We start from the raw sequence: 14,613 nt of genomic DNA on the forward strand, positions 1-14,613 counted from the left end.
TTTTATGGTCTTCGGCGGTCGACGCGTTAAAAAGAAGGAGAGGACGCGAGCCTGTTGAGCGACAAGACAAAGAATCTCGACTCGTAATGGCTGCTGTAAATTTCGCGTTGCCGAGGCCGAAACGGAACGACAGATGGACGAATGGACGCGGGACAGAATGTGCGAAGGGACTTTCGAGAGATTGAGGAACGAGACGGGTCGACAGGAGAGACACCTGGTAACCTTTCTTCTCGAGTCAGATGAGGAAGCGGCGATAACGCGACTATCTGCTCGGGAAGAACCGTTTTGCAATGCGATCGATGGATCTCACCGCTTGCTACAAACAAAATTTATTTTCCATCCTAGAAAAGCTATATCTCCGGATTAAATATAACCCCTATAGTACCCAAATTAAATATTAAGTCAGTGCAAAAGTTCCTGCCCGATTTAAAATATAAGGAATCGTCCACGAATTTTTTCACTGACCTAAATACACTGCCAATTGTCTTAAAATTGGCGATCTTACTGCGGTCGAGGTGAGTTCTGGCAGACGGAACAAATAGCTCGCACCGTTCGCTCGTCAGCCATAATTTTTCAAGATGCAAGCTGGCTCGTCGACGGTTCATGCGAGCGAGGCGATTTCGATTTCACACGGGACTCGTGAGAACTGGCGTGCTTTTCGCGTCCCTTCGTGGCCGCAGCTTTCTTCCATCCTTTTTTCCCCGGTTGGTTTTTCTCCGGTGTCTCTCGCAATCGATCTCGGCGTTACTTTCTCGATAGGAGCGCGATAACGATCGAGGAAGGGGCGATCGACCTTTGAAGTTGCCTTTCGAAAATCGGCCGGCTCTAGCCTTGCCGAAGCAGCCTCGACCTCGCGCGATTTAACCGGGAGAGTCGTAGTAGACGTACGATTATTACGATTTGCGTCAATACCGACCACCCACGTGTGTGTACGCACACCGTGCCGCTGATTAATGCCCCCGATTTCGGCCTCTAGACCGATCCCAAGATCGTAGATCGCGGCTCGACACGCGAACCACCGTCGCTTTTGCCACGCCGCTCGGTTCGAGCGCCGTTGCGCAAAACTGCCACAGATTTTCACGCCCTAATCAAACGGCCTTTCTATCGATATTTAAACATGCCATTGACACGTTTCGCCGGTACGATAGTCTCCGGACGCTCTCTAATCGATCCCCAGTCGGGCCGACTCGGGCCGGATCGACAGTGTTTCCATCGGATCCAACCGATTCGATGAGTCACGAATTTCGCAACGAGCACGCTCGCTCGAAATGCCCGGATTACTCGGGAAATTGTTATGCGAACCGGTAGACCGATCTATGCAAATCGAAATATCTCCCGACTATTTATACGGCATAGAAATTAAACCGAAACTGGTTTCCATAAATATAGACTCTGACCAATCGGAAACAAAAACGTGGATATTAACCTCGCGTATCCGAGATACAAAAAAGAATTATCCTTCTTTTATCGATTATTAGCGATTTCGATACCGGATTAACGGGAATTCTCCGCGATTGTCATAGATTAGAAAGCACTTAAAAAATGCTTCATTAAACGGTAATATCAGGAAGAAATGATTATCCCCCAATATTTTTATCTGGTTCGATAGTATACAGCTACTAAAAGATTGTTCCCATTAGGTAGAGCAAACTTAATAGGTTTTTTAATAACTGGAAGCTCACAAACCTTCTTTCACACAACAATCCCGAACGAATTAATTAGTTCACGTAGTTTATGGCGACTTGTTGGTTCGCGATTGAAATTGATCTATTAAAAAAGACCTTAATCATGGACCACAGACTCCCAAAAATTATGGAACAATATCACCGGTGGACAACGTGTTAAAATTGCGTTACTGCGGTGACAGATAAACAAAATAAATTCCTCTGGTGTTTACCCAATTGTTATGGTCGCCGAGTTGCCAGTCGGCGTGTTAAAACCACCTACAGTGGTAGCGATACCAGAGAGAGAGAGAGAGAGAGAGAGGGAGAGAGAGAGAGAGGATTAACGAGTCGCAGCAAGATTTCTCGAATAATAAAACATTTTTCCAAAGGCCCGGTCGACCTTGCGGCACAAAAATTCGACGGCACCGGTATGCGGTGGGTGCCGCGCACGGCAGATACGTCGGGGCTCATGCTCTGAATTCCTGGTGGCTCGGATCTAAGAATCTCCCCGGTGGCGAAAGAAAGCCCGAAAATCCCGTATGTAAATAATCGGCATTGTTCGCGGGTTGTTGTAATGATCGCCGGTGTTTATCGTGGCCTCGGTTGACGCCGCGGTAAATCCGCGCGCGGGTTTTGCCAGTGAAAAGTTCGCCGGAGAACAAAGGGGGTGGACACACCTGAGTAAAACACACGGCGAATGGTTTTGTCGGCGCGCGAGCGCGCGCGTACTCGAGCATTTTTTTCGCCGGCATAATACAGCGAATTCTTCGGGTCCTTGCCTCCCCCCTCCCCGAGCAGCAGCGCAACGGGTACACGCGGGTAAAAGGGGACGCGAAACAAGCGGGTAAAAGGGCAAAAGGGGACCCGGTGCGCTGCTGCCGCTGCTGCTCCGTTCCAGGAAAGTCGGGAAGGTCGGACCTGCGCCCGCGGTTCTGTCTCGTTTTCTAGCAGAAACAATTGAAACAATGAATTGCGCCCAAGAATTTAATCTGATCCGATTGCACGTTGCACGTACGCCGTCTAATTAAATTCAGGGACGCCGCGCCGCGCCACGCCGCGCCACGACGCGCCGCTCGCCTTCTCTCCTCTCCTCTGCGCTCGGCGAAACTGTATCGTCTCGGGAATATACCCTTTTGCTCTTCGTGCCTGCAGTGACACAATAGTTGTTCGACCGTGTCTCTCTTCAATCACGCGCATTTTTCCCATTCTTATTCGGACTCGACCATTTAGCAAATCCTTCACGCTCCGAAGCTGCCATTCCGTTTCTGCGATCGCACTACCGCTTATACTGCATTCGTCAAACTCGATGTCAAAAGTGATCGCGTGCGTCTGCGTCTATAAGTTACGACGAATGCAGAATGAATGTCAGAACGCAGCGGCGCACAGTGGACAATTTGGACGAAATCGGATTCAAAATCAAGGAACTTTCGATAGGGATGAGGTAGAGCGATGAAATTTTGTTTAAATGAAAGCTGAAACTTTGTAGAATATGGGAAAAATAGGGCGATTATTACCATCCAATCATTTCAACGAAAAAATGACATCATTTGTTTTTGTCACAAAAATCTATTTTTCGCAAAATCATGAGATCGTAGACAAATTTTGAGACCAGATTTGAAATCAGCGTGAGAAAATCTATGGGAAATGATGTATAGCATGTTAAAAAAAAATGTTTTCCGCGCGTGGTATTGGGAAAAATAAAATTTTCTTGAATTTGTGCGCGTTTAACGAATTTTCTCGAGGTTAAAAAACATTCGTAATACAATCTCTCTATTTTTCCCATATTCTACAAAGTTGCAGCTTTCATTTTTAAAAAATTTCATCGTTCTACCTCATTCCTATCGAAAGTTCCTTGATTTTGAATCCGATTTTGTCCAAATTGCCCACTGTGCGGCGCGTGCCGCTTTTAGGAAATTTCAGCTTAACAAAGTGCGTACCGCTCACGAGTTTCCTCGTGACAGAAAAGACTTTTTTCTCGAGTTTAAGGGCGCGATTGTTCCCCCGGGTTCAAAAAATTTCCAAAAATGTCCTACCACTGCTTACGCCTCCGACGAAGTGCGCTAAGCTACCGGTTTTGATTTCACAAAAATATTATTGAAAATATAAGTGAAGCATTCGGCGAAAGAGAACAGAGCCTCTGTATCGATCGATCAGAGTGTCCGAAAATTTCGTGTTGCTCAAGACAAGACGTTGAAGTGTCCTGGGATTGCCGTAACCGGGCAGATTGGAATGCCTTTCGAGTCAAATTCGATCTTGTATGTGTAACCCGTTCGAGGCCGATCGAATCCATCAATACGTCAACGATGACTGGATTAATATCGCAGCCCGATTACGTGGTCCCTTCCAACCACAACGATGACAACTGTAAACTCTCTGAAGCAACGTGGTACAACGTAAGGGTCCTAAACGCTGGCCGTGAATCGTCTAATCTTTTATTATCTTGCGAAACGACTTCGGGTGAAACTGTTGAGAAGAAAGAACAAGGAAAACCGCGATGGGGGAAAAGGCGAAAAGAAAGAAAGAAAGGGAAGTGGACACACAACCCGCAGATGTGGTGTCGTGTTGTGTGTCGTGCCGTGGAAACGAGCCTGGCGCAATTACTACGAGAGGCTGCTATCCTCGGACCAGGAACGAACGACCAACCACGCCCTCGCTAATGCGAGACCGGACAGGATTTCGAATTGCCTCGGCAAGGACATCAACTATATACAACGCCCGACACAAAGACCGGCTAGCGAGATTTTTTAATTACACCCCGTTTACGCGGTCAGCCGCGAGACCATGTCTGCGCTCTCCGTGTCCACGTAGCCGCGTCTCTGACAATCGGATTTATGATGCGCGAAAGCTTCTGTCTTCGCGCGAATCTTCCCTCCCTCTCCCTACATTCAAAAACCGCCAGCTTGCTATTCTTCTCGCAGAAATACAATAGCAAGAGCGACGGGACTCTCGGAGATCCTAACTTCAAGATTATCCAGTCCACAGAGCAGCTAAACTAAAATTTTCTGTGCGTTAATCGTTCCAGTAGTGTAAGTAGTATAAGTAGTATAGGGCCGGTAGTCAGACATCCTAACCGATTAGATTATCGGGGCCACCACCCAGCGAAATGAAACCTTTCTGTTGATTAATTGCCCCAGTAGTCTAAGTAGTATGGGACCAGTAGTCAGCCGTCCCAAGCGTTGTTATTATCAACGTACTATTTTCTAAAATTTTGGACACGAAATTGTTCAAAATTATTAATTCCTGTTTTCACCTCTCTTTGATCACATAAACAATTTAGGCTTGTTGAGAAATGCAATCTCCGAATAATTCTTTGAAATCCATCCAAGGGATAATTAAATTGTTAGAATCGAAAAAATGGACGGGGTTTCTAATGGCAATACCGGCGGACGCTTAGCGGATCATTAAAAACTATAATAGACGTCCGGAGGAGAACGGGAAGCAAGAGAATGATTCAAAGAAAACCTAGGCTCGCGTAACTGGAATCTCCACACTGGAATTTGCATATTAATTTACAGTTCTCCGAGATCGAATGATTTTTCCGATGGCTATTGAGCGGGCGTGCGTCAGGTAATTAATTTTTAAGAGCATGATTTCACCAAGGGACGGGCGGATACATTGTTATTCGCGGGATTTCCGCGGGTGAACGATGCTAATGATGGATCGGGTACAATCGTGGAATGGAATACAGGATGGACCGGTTAATGAGCTCGGGGATCCAGGGGACTAGGCGATGCATAGAAGCTGGCGTGCACGGGAGAGACGACGACGTTTAAAATAAAAGGAAGGCTGTACGCGAGAACCGAAGGTCGCACGTAACGGGCGCGTAGTAGCGAAATTTTAGATACATCTAATATGCGAATATGGTAATGTAAAATTCATGTCGCCGGACCATATAGAGCTCTTTCATGAATACACAAGTATATTACAGGACATACGCATTAAGCGCTAGACGACGACCAAGAAAAACGAGAGAAAAAGACAAATTTACGAGCTGCTTACCCGAACGATTTCCATACGGTCTAATTGTTCGTTCGTTCGTAAATGAAATTTTTTTTCATCGGCGACCAATAGAATCGCGGGACCAGCCAGAGTGTGTCAGGTTCGCGGAAACAGTTGCAAGAGTTCCAGCATCGTGCGCTGCCATGATTTCGTTCCGGGCGAGGTATGTAAATAAGCCGTGAAAGCGAAATTCTCGACGATAATCCGTTGGCCGTTCGCAAAAAACCGTCGACAAGCAACAAATAATTTTAGCGTTCTGCGTCGCGCGGAGTTCGTCGTCGGGGAAACGCGACGATAAAAATGAACGAATCAATTAATCGTTCCGCCGGTATCGTTTCTCACGCAGCGTTACCGTTTTTTTTTTCTCCTGCGAGATAAAGCTTTTATACGGCTTGGAAATAATCCGAGAGGCCATCGGGACGCTATTAAACGCGTCAGAGACGCTTTTACGAACTTCTACGTAAAATTTATTGCTTGGAAAATTGTATTATACTGGCGAGGTCTGCGCCCAATAAACATAAAATATTAGTCACGGTCGGATTGTGATTTTCCGATTAGCGGACAGTTATCCGGTGAAATACCGCGGCTTTAGAAAAAGCCGATTTTACTGGAAAATTTTCCATTGCCTACCAGCCGAGCGAATTTCTCGCCGCTGACCACTACAGGGTTCAGTGGTAGTAGATTCGAAAGTTAGCCGCCTTCCTCCGCGACCATCTGACTGTTTGTGTCTTTCTACGACAGGGCCGTATCTACTCGGCAAATTGGAACGATGCGCTTCGGCGAAATTAACGCTGAAACCGGCTCCAAATGATTTTCTATTATTCGGAGTGAGACGTAATACTTCTACGCGCGAAACATACTCTGGAATTACATCACGGCGCAATTAGATAATCGATGAAACTCGGTTACGAAAGTCGACAAAAACAGCAGCGAACCCCTCACAATCCTCTTTGATCGATTTCTAAATATTTTCCAAGAAACGTAGAAAGTTTCCTATGACGAAATATATTTTCTACGGAATTGATTAACTGTTACGCGACCCGCACCGATATCTTTTACGATCGATGCAATCGTCGAAGATATCGTGCCCCGTCCTTTGTACTTCGTTTCAAACTTCGCGCGCGCCAGGATAACGTGATTCGAACTTGGCGCGCGACCGAAATTGGAGCCGCGCTGCGCGCGACGTTTCGCGCCACCAGGTTTGAACGTTCAATTTTTGTAATTACCTAAACGAAGGATTTCGAGAAAGAGCGGCAGACGTGACCTTACTTTCTAAAGACGGGGTCGTACCTGCATTCTTTTGCAATTGATCAATTGGTAATAGTAACAATATATCTTTCGGATAAGGTATCTCGTAATTCTCGGGCGATCGGCGTCGTCGCAAGTGTTTTATCTCCGCTAGCATCGAGCACGATTAATTTATTAAATAGACGTGACGCGGTCCGATAGGCATAAGCAAACAAAAAAGGAGGAATGTAATAAAACAGTTAGCACACGTCGTAACCGTCGCGTCGGCTCTTCAAAAGAATGCAACGTACACACACGCGCGCACACACCTCGCGCACTCCGAGAGAGACACGTTTAACCACATTTGATCGCCCGCGGCAAACAAAAACAACCGACTCACCGTTTCCACCATATCGAAGCCTCCTCCGTACACCATCTCGCCTCTTCACCGGTGGTACCCGTCAACTATTTTTCACTAGCGACAGTTCGGAACTGGTCTCGATGCCGGTCGAGCTCTCGAACGGAGCCCTCGATCCTCAGTCTCCAACGCGCCGGAAACGCGCGGACCACGATCCCGTTTTGCTCGTCTTGGTTCGGCCTGTGTTTCCTCTCCGGGTTCGTTCGGCTGGTCACCTGTCTTGTCTTCACAACAGCCGCGGTCCGAATCTCTCATCCGTCTCGGCTCGATTTATCTCTCTCTCTCTCTCTCTCTCTCTCTCTCTCTCTCTCTCTCTCTCTCTCTCTCTCTCTCTCTGTCTCTCTCTCTCTCTCTCTCTCTGTCTCTCAATTGTATCGCGTGTGTCTTTCGAACCTCCCACGACTTTTCGAGGCTTTCGTGTGCCGCGTGCGACTGACTGGACCGACTGGCCGAGCGCTAAGCGCGCCCGAACCAACTTCGAATTCGAGTCCGCCGAGCCTGCCCGAACACGGCCGAACGCCGCCGAACGCGAACTCGACCTACTATCTCGCGCGCAGAGCGCAGAGCGCAGAGCGCCGAGCACCTTCCTCGCAGAACTTCCGACTATCCTTTGCGGCGGTGACAGCCGTCCCCTCCCTTCCCCTCTGCCGCCTTCCACGCAGACGAGATACACACTATTCCCGCCGGTAACGCACTAACCGATTATCTTTAATATCTTCCTCTTCCTGCTGGTCGGCATCCCATTTCCGCGCGACTCTCCGTCACACCAGCTTCCAGAAACACCGCGCCGTGAAAGTACAGGCTCGGCAGGGTCGATTCGCACATTCGCGACGGTTTCCAAGGTTCCGTTAAGTCACATACCATCGGCCAGCCGATTATGTTTTTTTTTTTTTTTTTTACGAGGAGGTACCCACGGGCTAACGAAACACGACGGGGAACGTGGTCCTTGCGACGATTATGGCGATATTTAGAGGCGCGTCTCGTATCCCGACTCACCTTTGTATGACTGTGGCCGTGGCGGGACGAGCTCGTTCAAGCCGTCGACGCGCGACCTACTAACGATCACGCGCGCATGCGTACCAACCCGCGCCTTTTTACCGATGATACCGACCACCTTTCGACCGTGGGTAAAGCGCTATTTCAATTACTAGATAGCGAACAACGCGTCTCTTTCGCACACCCTAGGGCGCGGAAATTTTAACACTAGGTTTACGGGACCCGTCGAAATTACCGGTTCTAATATTTTTGGTTTAAAATTATTAAGATTCTAAGGACGCACACGTGAGAAATTATTCAGCAAATTTATTTCTCTGGGTATATATTATATTAAAAATATTGCCAAAAATGTGGGTAGCACGTTCTTGTTATTTTTATATAGGTCCGTAAACCGAGTGTTAAAGGCAATCGAGGGGTGCTTGGCTTCTCTGTAATTATACTTCTCGTGCTCCTTGTGGATTAAAGAATAGAGAAATGGACGGAAATAATTGGTGGACCGTTTGGAAAAAATTATGTCCTCGGTTTTAAAAATAGCATTTTATTTGGGGGACACTTTCGGATGAAAACAAACACTTTTTATCCTCCTTCTTTTTCCTCCTTGTTATAATCTCGTTTGGACTCGATAACAAGCACTCCTTTTTTTCCGTTTTAACGAGGCCACATTTAGCTCCGGACGATAATGCCGGGTCATTCGCGAGGCACATTCGTAATCTATAATTTTGTATCGCGAAATACCGTTTAGCGTTTCAGCGTCTTGTCTCCGATAATTGCTGCGGGTTTTTTGTACGATTGCATGCGCGCACACATGCGTTGCGCTAGGAGAAATTCACCTCAAACAAGAACGCTGAATTTTCGATCCCCATTGATGTTCTAAATAGAAGAATTAAAAGTTCAAGAGTTTCGCTCAATTTTTTAATCCTCTATCATTTAATTTTCTTTCCGTTTGGTAACGCGTAGACGATTAAAAAATGTAGCAAAATCCTTGAACTTTTGATTGTTGCAGGATATTTATGGGGACAGGGGGACATTCAGGACACTCGGTGTGATCGTTGGACCGAAAACGAAGTAAAAAGCGTATAATTATTCCGCGTGGCCATAGAACGACTGTTTCGCGAGGCTTCGAGCCATAAAGCCGAACAATAACGATACTAATGGAGCAACCTATCGCGCAACATAAGTGTCGACACAGTCGTAACGATAACCGAACGATCGGATTAAGACGCGAGCCGGCGGGAACGGGGAAACCGAAAGATATTATTGTCGAGAAGCGAAAAGTAACCGATGAAACGCTTTGTGTTACTGGCATTCTTCGCGCGCGCGGGATGCAGCGTAGAATCCGCTACCAGCCTTGATCCGACAGTAAATAACGCGGTGCAACCGTGCAAACGGGCTCCTTGGAAACGCACTCTAACGATCCGCGCGAGAGCACGCAGGTATTTGCGTGGGCGATTAGTCGGCGATTAGATCCGCGACACGCTTTATGGAGGAAAAGTGGACACAATGGCCCTTTCTAACTTATGGCGGTGCAGGACGATGGCGCCGTGTGCTCGAACGATTGTGAAACGGATTCCAGACCAGACTTTTCCGCCTGCACCGCCCGACGTGACGCAAAACTTTCAGGAAATTGCCCTCTACCTTCCACCGCGCGATCCACCGGCCCTTTTAACACTAAACCTACCGAGCCTTAAAAGCAACTAATACGTGTTGTCTTATAAAAATGACGAGATTGAATTTATTTAGATTTTGTGCGGTTCGTATTATAATACTTTTACAATTTGAGTAATTGTAAAATAAAAAATCTGGAACGGTCATTTTGACCGGCGGTGGTAGGTTTAGTGTTAATCTACCGAAAAGAGTTGCGCGCCGGAAATTAACCCTGTACGGTCCAGTAAGTATTTTTGTATCAAGTGCAAAACAAAAGCAATGATAAAAATAATAAAATGATTTTTGAGGAGTTGGACCGTTAAGGGTTAACGAAAATGGAGGAAGAAGGCGACTAATTCGATTCCCTAGAATTTATTTAATGAGCAGCCATTATCGTGGTTACATAAGCGTTTCGACAAATGAAGACACGTGTCATTACGCATTGCGGATCATGCGAAGAGTGAACATTTGCGTGGAGTCTTTGGCCGGTGCTCGCCCACGGAGCGTGTATCTTGCGGCAAGAAGTTCGAAGGAAACGCGTTTGTATGTTATCACAATTAATCCGTAGCTGGCCCGTAAAAACCGCTAATCGTTCGACTGTCTTCGCAACTATGAATTAAATTATAATTGTGCCACGCATCTGTAATTTGCCGCTCGGCAACGGAAACGATCAATCATGTGGCAACAATCGCGCTGAGTTTTTGCAGCCACGTGCGTCAAACCGTAGACATTTTTCAATCTCCCGCGTTCGGATCGGCGCGGCGGCCGATGGTTGTTACGCGCGAAACGGAATCGTTTTACACGGCTTCTCTTTCGAGAAAGGTGATTTTTGTTCCCCCACCGTGCAGGCTTGTTTCCTCCGGTGCTACCGTCCGTTACGTCAGAAACTCTCGGAATTCTTGCGCAATGAATCCGTGCATGACGTTGCGTAGGACACCATGAAGACTTCTGAAGCACGTCGTCCGACCGATCCACGTGCGATTCAGTCTCGTTTCGATCCACCGGGAACCGTAGATCCTTCCCCATGTTGCTCGCATTCTCATCGACACGTTGAGAAGCATCGAAAGCAGCTAATTGAGCAGATCGATGTAACGCCGTGTCGAACGCGATAGCATTTTGGTCAGGCGGAAAATTCTTATGCAAATAGAGGCAACGAACGAGCGAACAGGGATGATAAATTTTCCAGCTCTATTGATCTATCGATTTCAATGGCTCTTATTGGCCAATAAAAACACTTTGCGCGCTGTTATAGAACCGTTCACGGGCTAACGGTCAGAGCATAACACTCGCGCGCGCGCGCGCGCGCAGTTTACGTGGCCGTGCATGAATCGACCGTTCCTCGTTGCGAAAGCTCATATCCGGCTGGGAAATCGAAACGCTCGCGCGCGTTCGGAAAAGTCAATTCACGTCGCTCTGACGTGTCGGCGCCTGAGGAACCCCCATCAGAAGAAGAAGAGAAGAAAGTTTCATCAGTAGGATGGATTGAGCAACAGTAAAAAAAGAAAACATCCCGTACCGTTTTACGTGCGAGGGATAAAAAGCGAAAAAATGTGGGAGTCGTGTAACGGGAGTTGCCAGCGGCGGGACTGGCCAGACTTGCGTCACGGGAACGGAAATCGGGGGAGGTTCGCCGAGTGAAAGTCGCAAGCCGATCTGTTTTGCGCATTTCTTTACGCGGGAGCGGAGATCGTGTGACAAACGCAGAATCCCGTGGCAAAATAAAAGCGTTCGACCGGGCCCGGGCCGGGCCGTGACGTCGGTCGTTCGCCGTATTAACGTCGTTCAGCTGTGAGAAAGCGCGGTGAAGGAAATAAGAAAGAGGATTTATGTCGGTTAGAAAAGAACTGCGGCTGGTCCGTGTGCGTGCGAGCGCGGCTGCTGAAGTGCAAGGGCACCGAACGCCCTTTTCGCAATCTGCGACATACCCGTGGCGGATGTGCGCTCTGCCAACAGAGAGCCCCAGACCCCGTGCTTCCTCTTCTTTTTCGGGCAGAACTCTGCAGCTGTTGGGAGCGCCTCGACAATTGACCAAAGATATCGCAAATTGCAATCGAACGCCGCCGCCGCGGCGACAAATTGATTGCCGAGCGATTTGTGGAGCAGGTCGGCGGGGCATCGCGGGAGGAAAGCGAACGAGATCGCTTTTCCTTTCTTCAAAATTGACCGGTCGCCGGGATCGGCCCCGTTGATCTAATGGTATCCAATTATCATGATGCCATCGGGGGCACACCGGGGACAGAAACAATTTACGGCCGCCATTATCGAAGAATTTTCACATGTTTCCGTCCGGTTGAAAGAAAATCATTATTTCATCCACGATGAAACATTATCTTCCGGCAATCGAGCAATAATTGTCCACCGTAACCGACTCGGTCCCGAAGATATCCCATTGTTCGAGGGATCTTCGCTTGAGATACCAGAGATTTTTCATCGTCCCGCGTCTTCGTAACGTTCGCGTATTGCGACCACCCCGTGGTATCTTGCATGAGGTCTCCGGAGCATCTTTAGGCCTCGTACACACCCGGCCTCGATGCAACCGTGCGCTGCCTCTGCAGTCTTCCTGCGCCTGAGACTTGCATCTCGCGATAAAAATACTTTAACCACTCCCACAGTAAAATTTCAACCCTCATAAATCTTCGGAAGCAGCTGCAAACATTCTCCAACCATTTCTATTTCCAGGGGACTAGGAAGATAGAATTACACTTCAATTTAAAGGGAATTAATCACACATTTGCGGGGGGTTAATTTGAGAATATGTGATCGCAGCAAGTCATAGTCGTAGAAAGGATGCGGAAACGCGGAATCCTTGCGAATCTCCGGAGCAACCCCAACAAGCTCAGGCTCGTGGGGAACCCTGGGCGATCTGGTGTGTCCACTGGGTGACGCATAACACGGAGAACCCGTCGAACGATATTAGTTTCGCACCTGCACGCGATGACGCACGGAATAGTAAAACGAATGCGCCCGCTTTTACCGGTTTGCGAGGGACGGCCGATAAAATCGCGAGCTAGAACGCGAACGCGAACGACACACGTTCGGCACGCTGAAAAATAATATTACAAGGCGTGGAGGCATGGGACAATGTAATTACAATTCAGCAGATAATACCAGCCATTATCTGGCATATTCACGGCACACGATGCAGTTCGCGAAAGGTTACGACACGGCATTGCAATTCGTATCGTAACCTTTCAGAGGTACTGTCGCAACCTTTTAGAATACGCGCTCCCAACCACCCCCGCCCCACCTCCACCACCACCGTCCCATCGCGTCGACAGTTTAGCATACAAATTAATACCCTCGACGTTTTTAAGCGATCCCCCCCCCCCACCCCTTGATTTATAGAATGATACTCCATAAGCTGTCACAGGCCGCGAGAGCCTGGGTTTCTCGTTCGTTTCGATTTTCTCTCTGTGCCTGGCGCTCGGTGATTAATGAGGATCGCTACGCGAGGCGCCGGAAAAAATGGCCGGCGATGCCGACGCAGAAAATGCACGGGGAATTCGCACTCGGACACCGGGACTCCGGCGCATTGTCGTTCGCGGCCCGTTCGAGGTCTCCGGGTAATCTCGCGGAACCGAAACGAAAAAGAGGTGCTCGAAAAAATTGGCCAGAAACTTGCCCCGCCATTGTAAAACCGGCGAACGCAACTAGCGCCGAATGCTCGGTCGTAAAACCTCTTTTTAATACCTCGACTGTCCCCGCAATTAAGCGAAGCGTCGCCCCGTGTTTAATTAACTTATGGAAGGCTCGGGTAACAGGCAGGCGTGAGCAGCGTTTTGAAGGAGGTGCGATGTCGGCTATAAAAATTTGAATGCGACCTCCGCCCGAATCAAGATGTGCTCACCTTGACACCGTACAACGGCCGAGTCGTTTCTTTGAACTTTCATAGTTGCGGAAATAATCGGCGGGACTGCTGCGATGCATATGCTAACGATGCGAAACGACGATAATACGCAGAATTCGATGCAGCCAGAACAGTTTCGCGGACAGAGGGACCGGCACGGGATGATTGTTGTGAGTCGATCTTAAAGCGATCGGCGCTTATTGAAGAGCAACCTGAGTAGGGGGTAGAGAAAAAAGGTAGGAGGAGATCTGTAAGAACCAGAAGAAGAGGTGAAGGTGGAGGAGGAAGAAGAGGTCGAGGAGGAGGAGGTGAAGGAGGTAGGACGAGGTGGAGGAGGTGGAGGTGGAGGAAGAAGGTGAAAACGAAACGAAGAGAAGAGAAAGAGAGGAGTGACCAGCTCCTCTTCGGGGTTCTCTTACCGTGCGTAAATATAGGGCACACCACGTAGCCGAGTGCACCGTGGAGGGTGACCTCGATGACCCTTGGTACCCGAGGCAACCGTAAGATGAAGAGGAGGCTGAAGAACCGGGAGAAGAAGGGGGAGGAAAAACGAACGGGAGAGAAACAAGTCGCCGAGCTGGCGAACGGAGGAAAAAGGAAGGCCAAGCAGGGGAAGCTCGACCAGGTCGCGAAGCGAGAAAAGGACGCCGCGAGAACGAACGAAGAGAAAAAGAACCACCGGCTAGAGGGGGAGGAGGTGGGCTACGCTAAAGAGACGTACGTTCCCACACGAACCCCCCAAGATGCGTCCTGGCATCGTCGGGCCTGAGCCCCCGATGCCCAGAAGCTGATAAAAACAGCTACAAAACTGCCTACCG

At 48.5% G+C, this 14,613-nt stretch overlaps 1 protein-coding gene across 1 annotated transcript in view; it reads right to left on the reverse strand.

The window, feature by feature from the left end:
* Positions 1-7,912, reverse strand: part of Ets98b (DNA-binding protein Ets98B) — a 60,345-nt gene extending 52,433 nt beyond the window's left edge. The window contains exon 1 of the mRNA XM_076789678.1: positions 7,291-7,912. Coding sequence (XP_076645793.1) covers positions 7,291-7,326 — 36 coding nt within the window. The 5' untranslated portion in view covers positions 7,327-7,912. The remainder of the gene's footprint in view (positions 1-7,290) is intronic.
* Between the last annotated feature and the right edge of the window lie 6,701 nt (positions 7,913-14,613).

The sequence above is a fragment of the Halictus rubicundus genome, chromosome 6 (genome assembly GCF_050948215.1).
Source record: "Halictus rubicundus isolate RS-2024b chromosome 6, iyHalRubi1_principal, whole genome shotgun sequence".
Classification (NCBI taxonomy): Eukaryota; Metazoa; Arthropoda; class Insecta; order Hymenoptera; family Halictidae; genus Halictus; species Halictus rubicundus.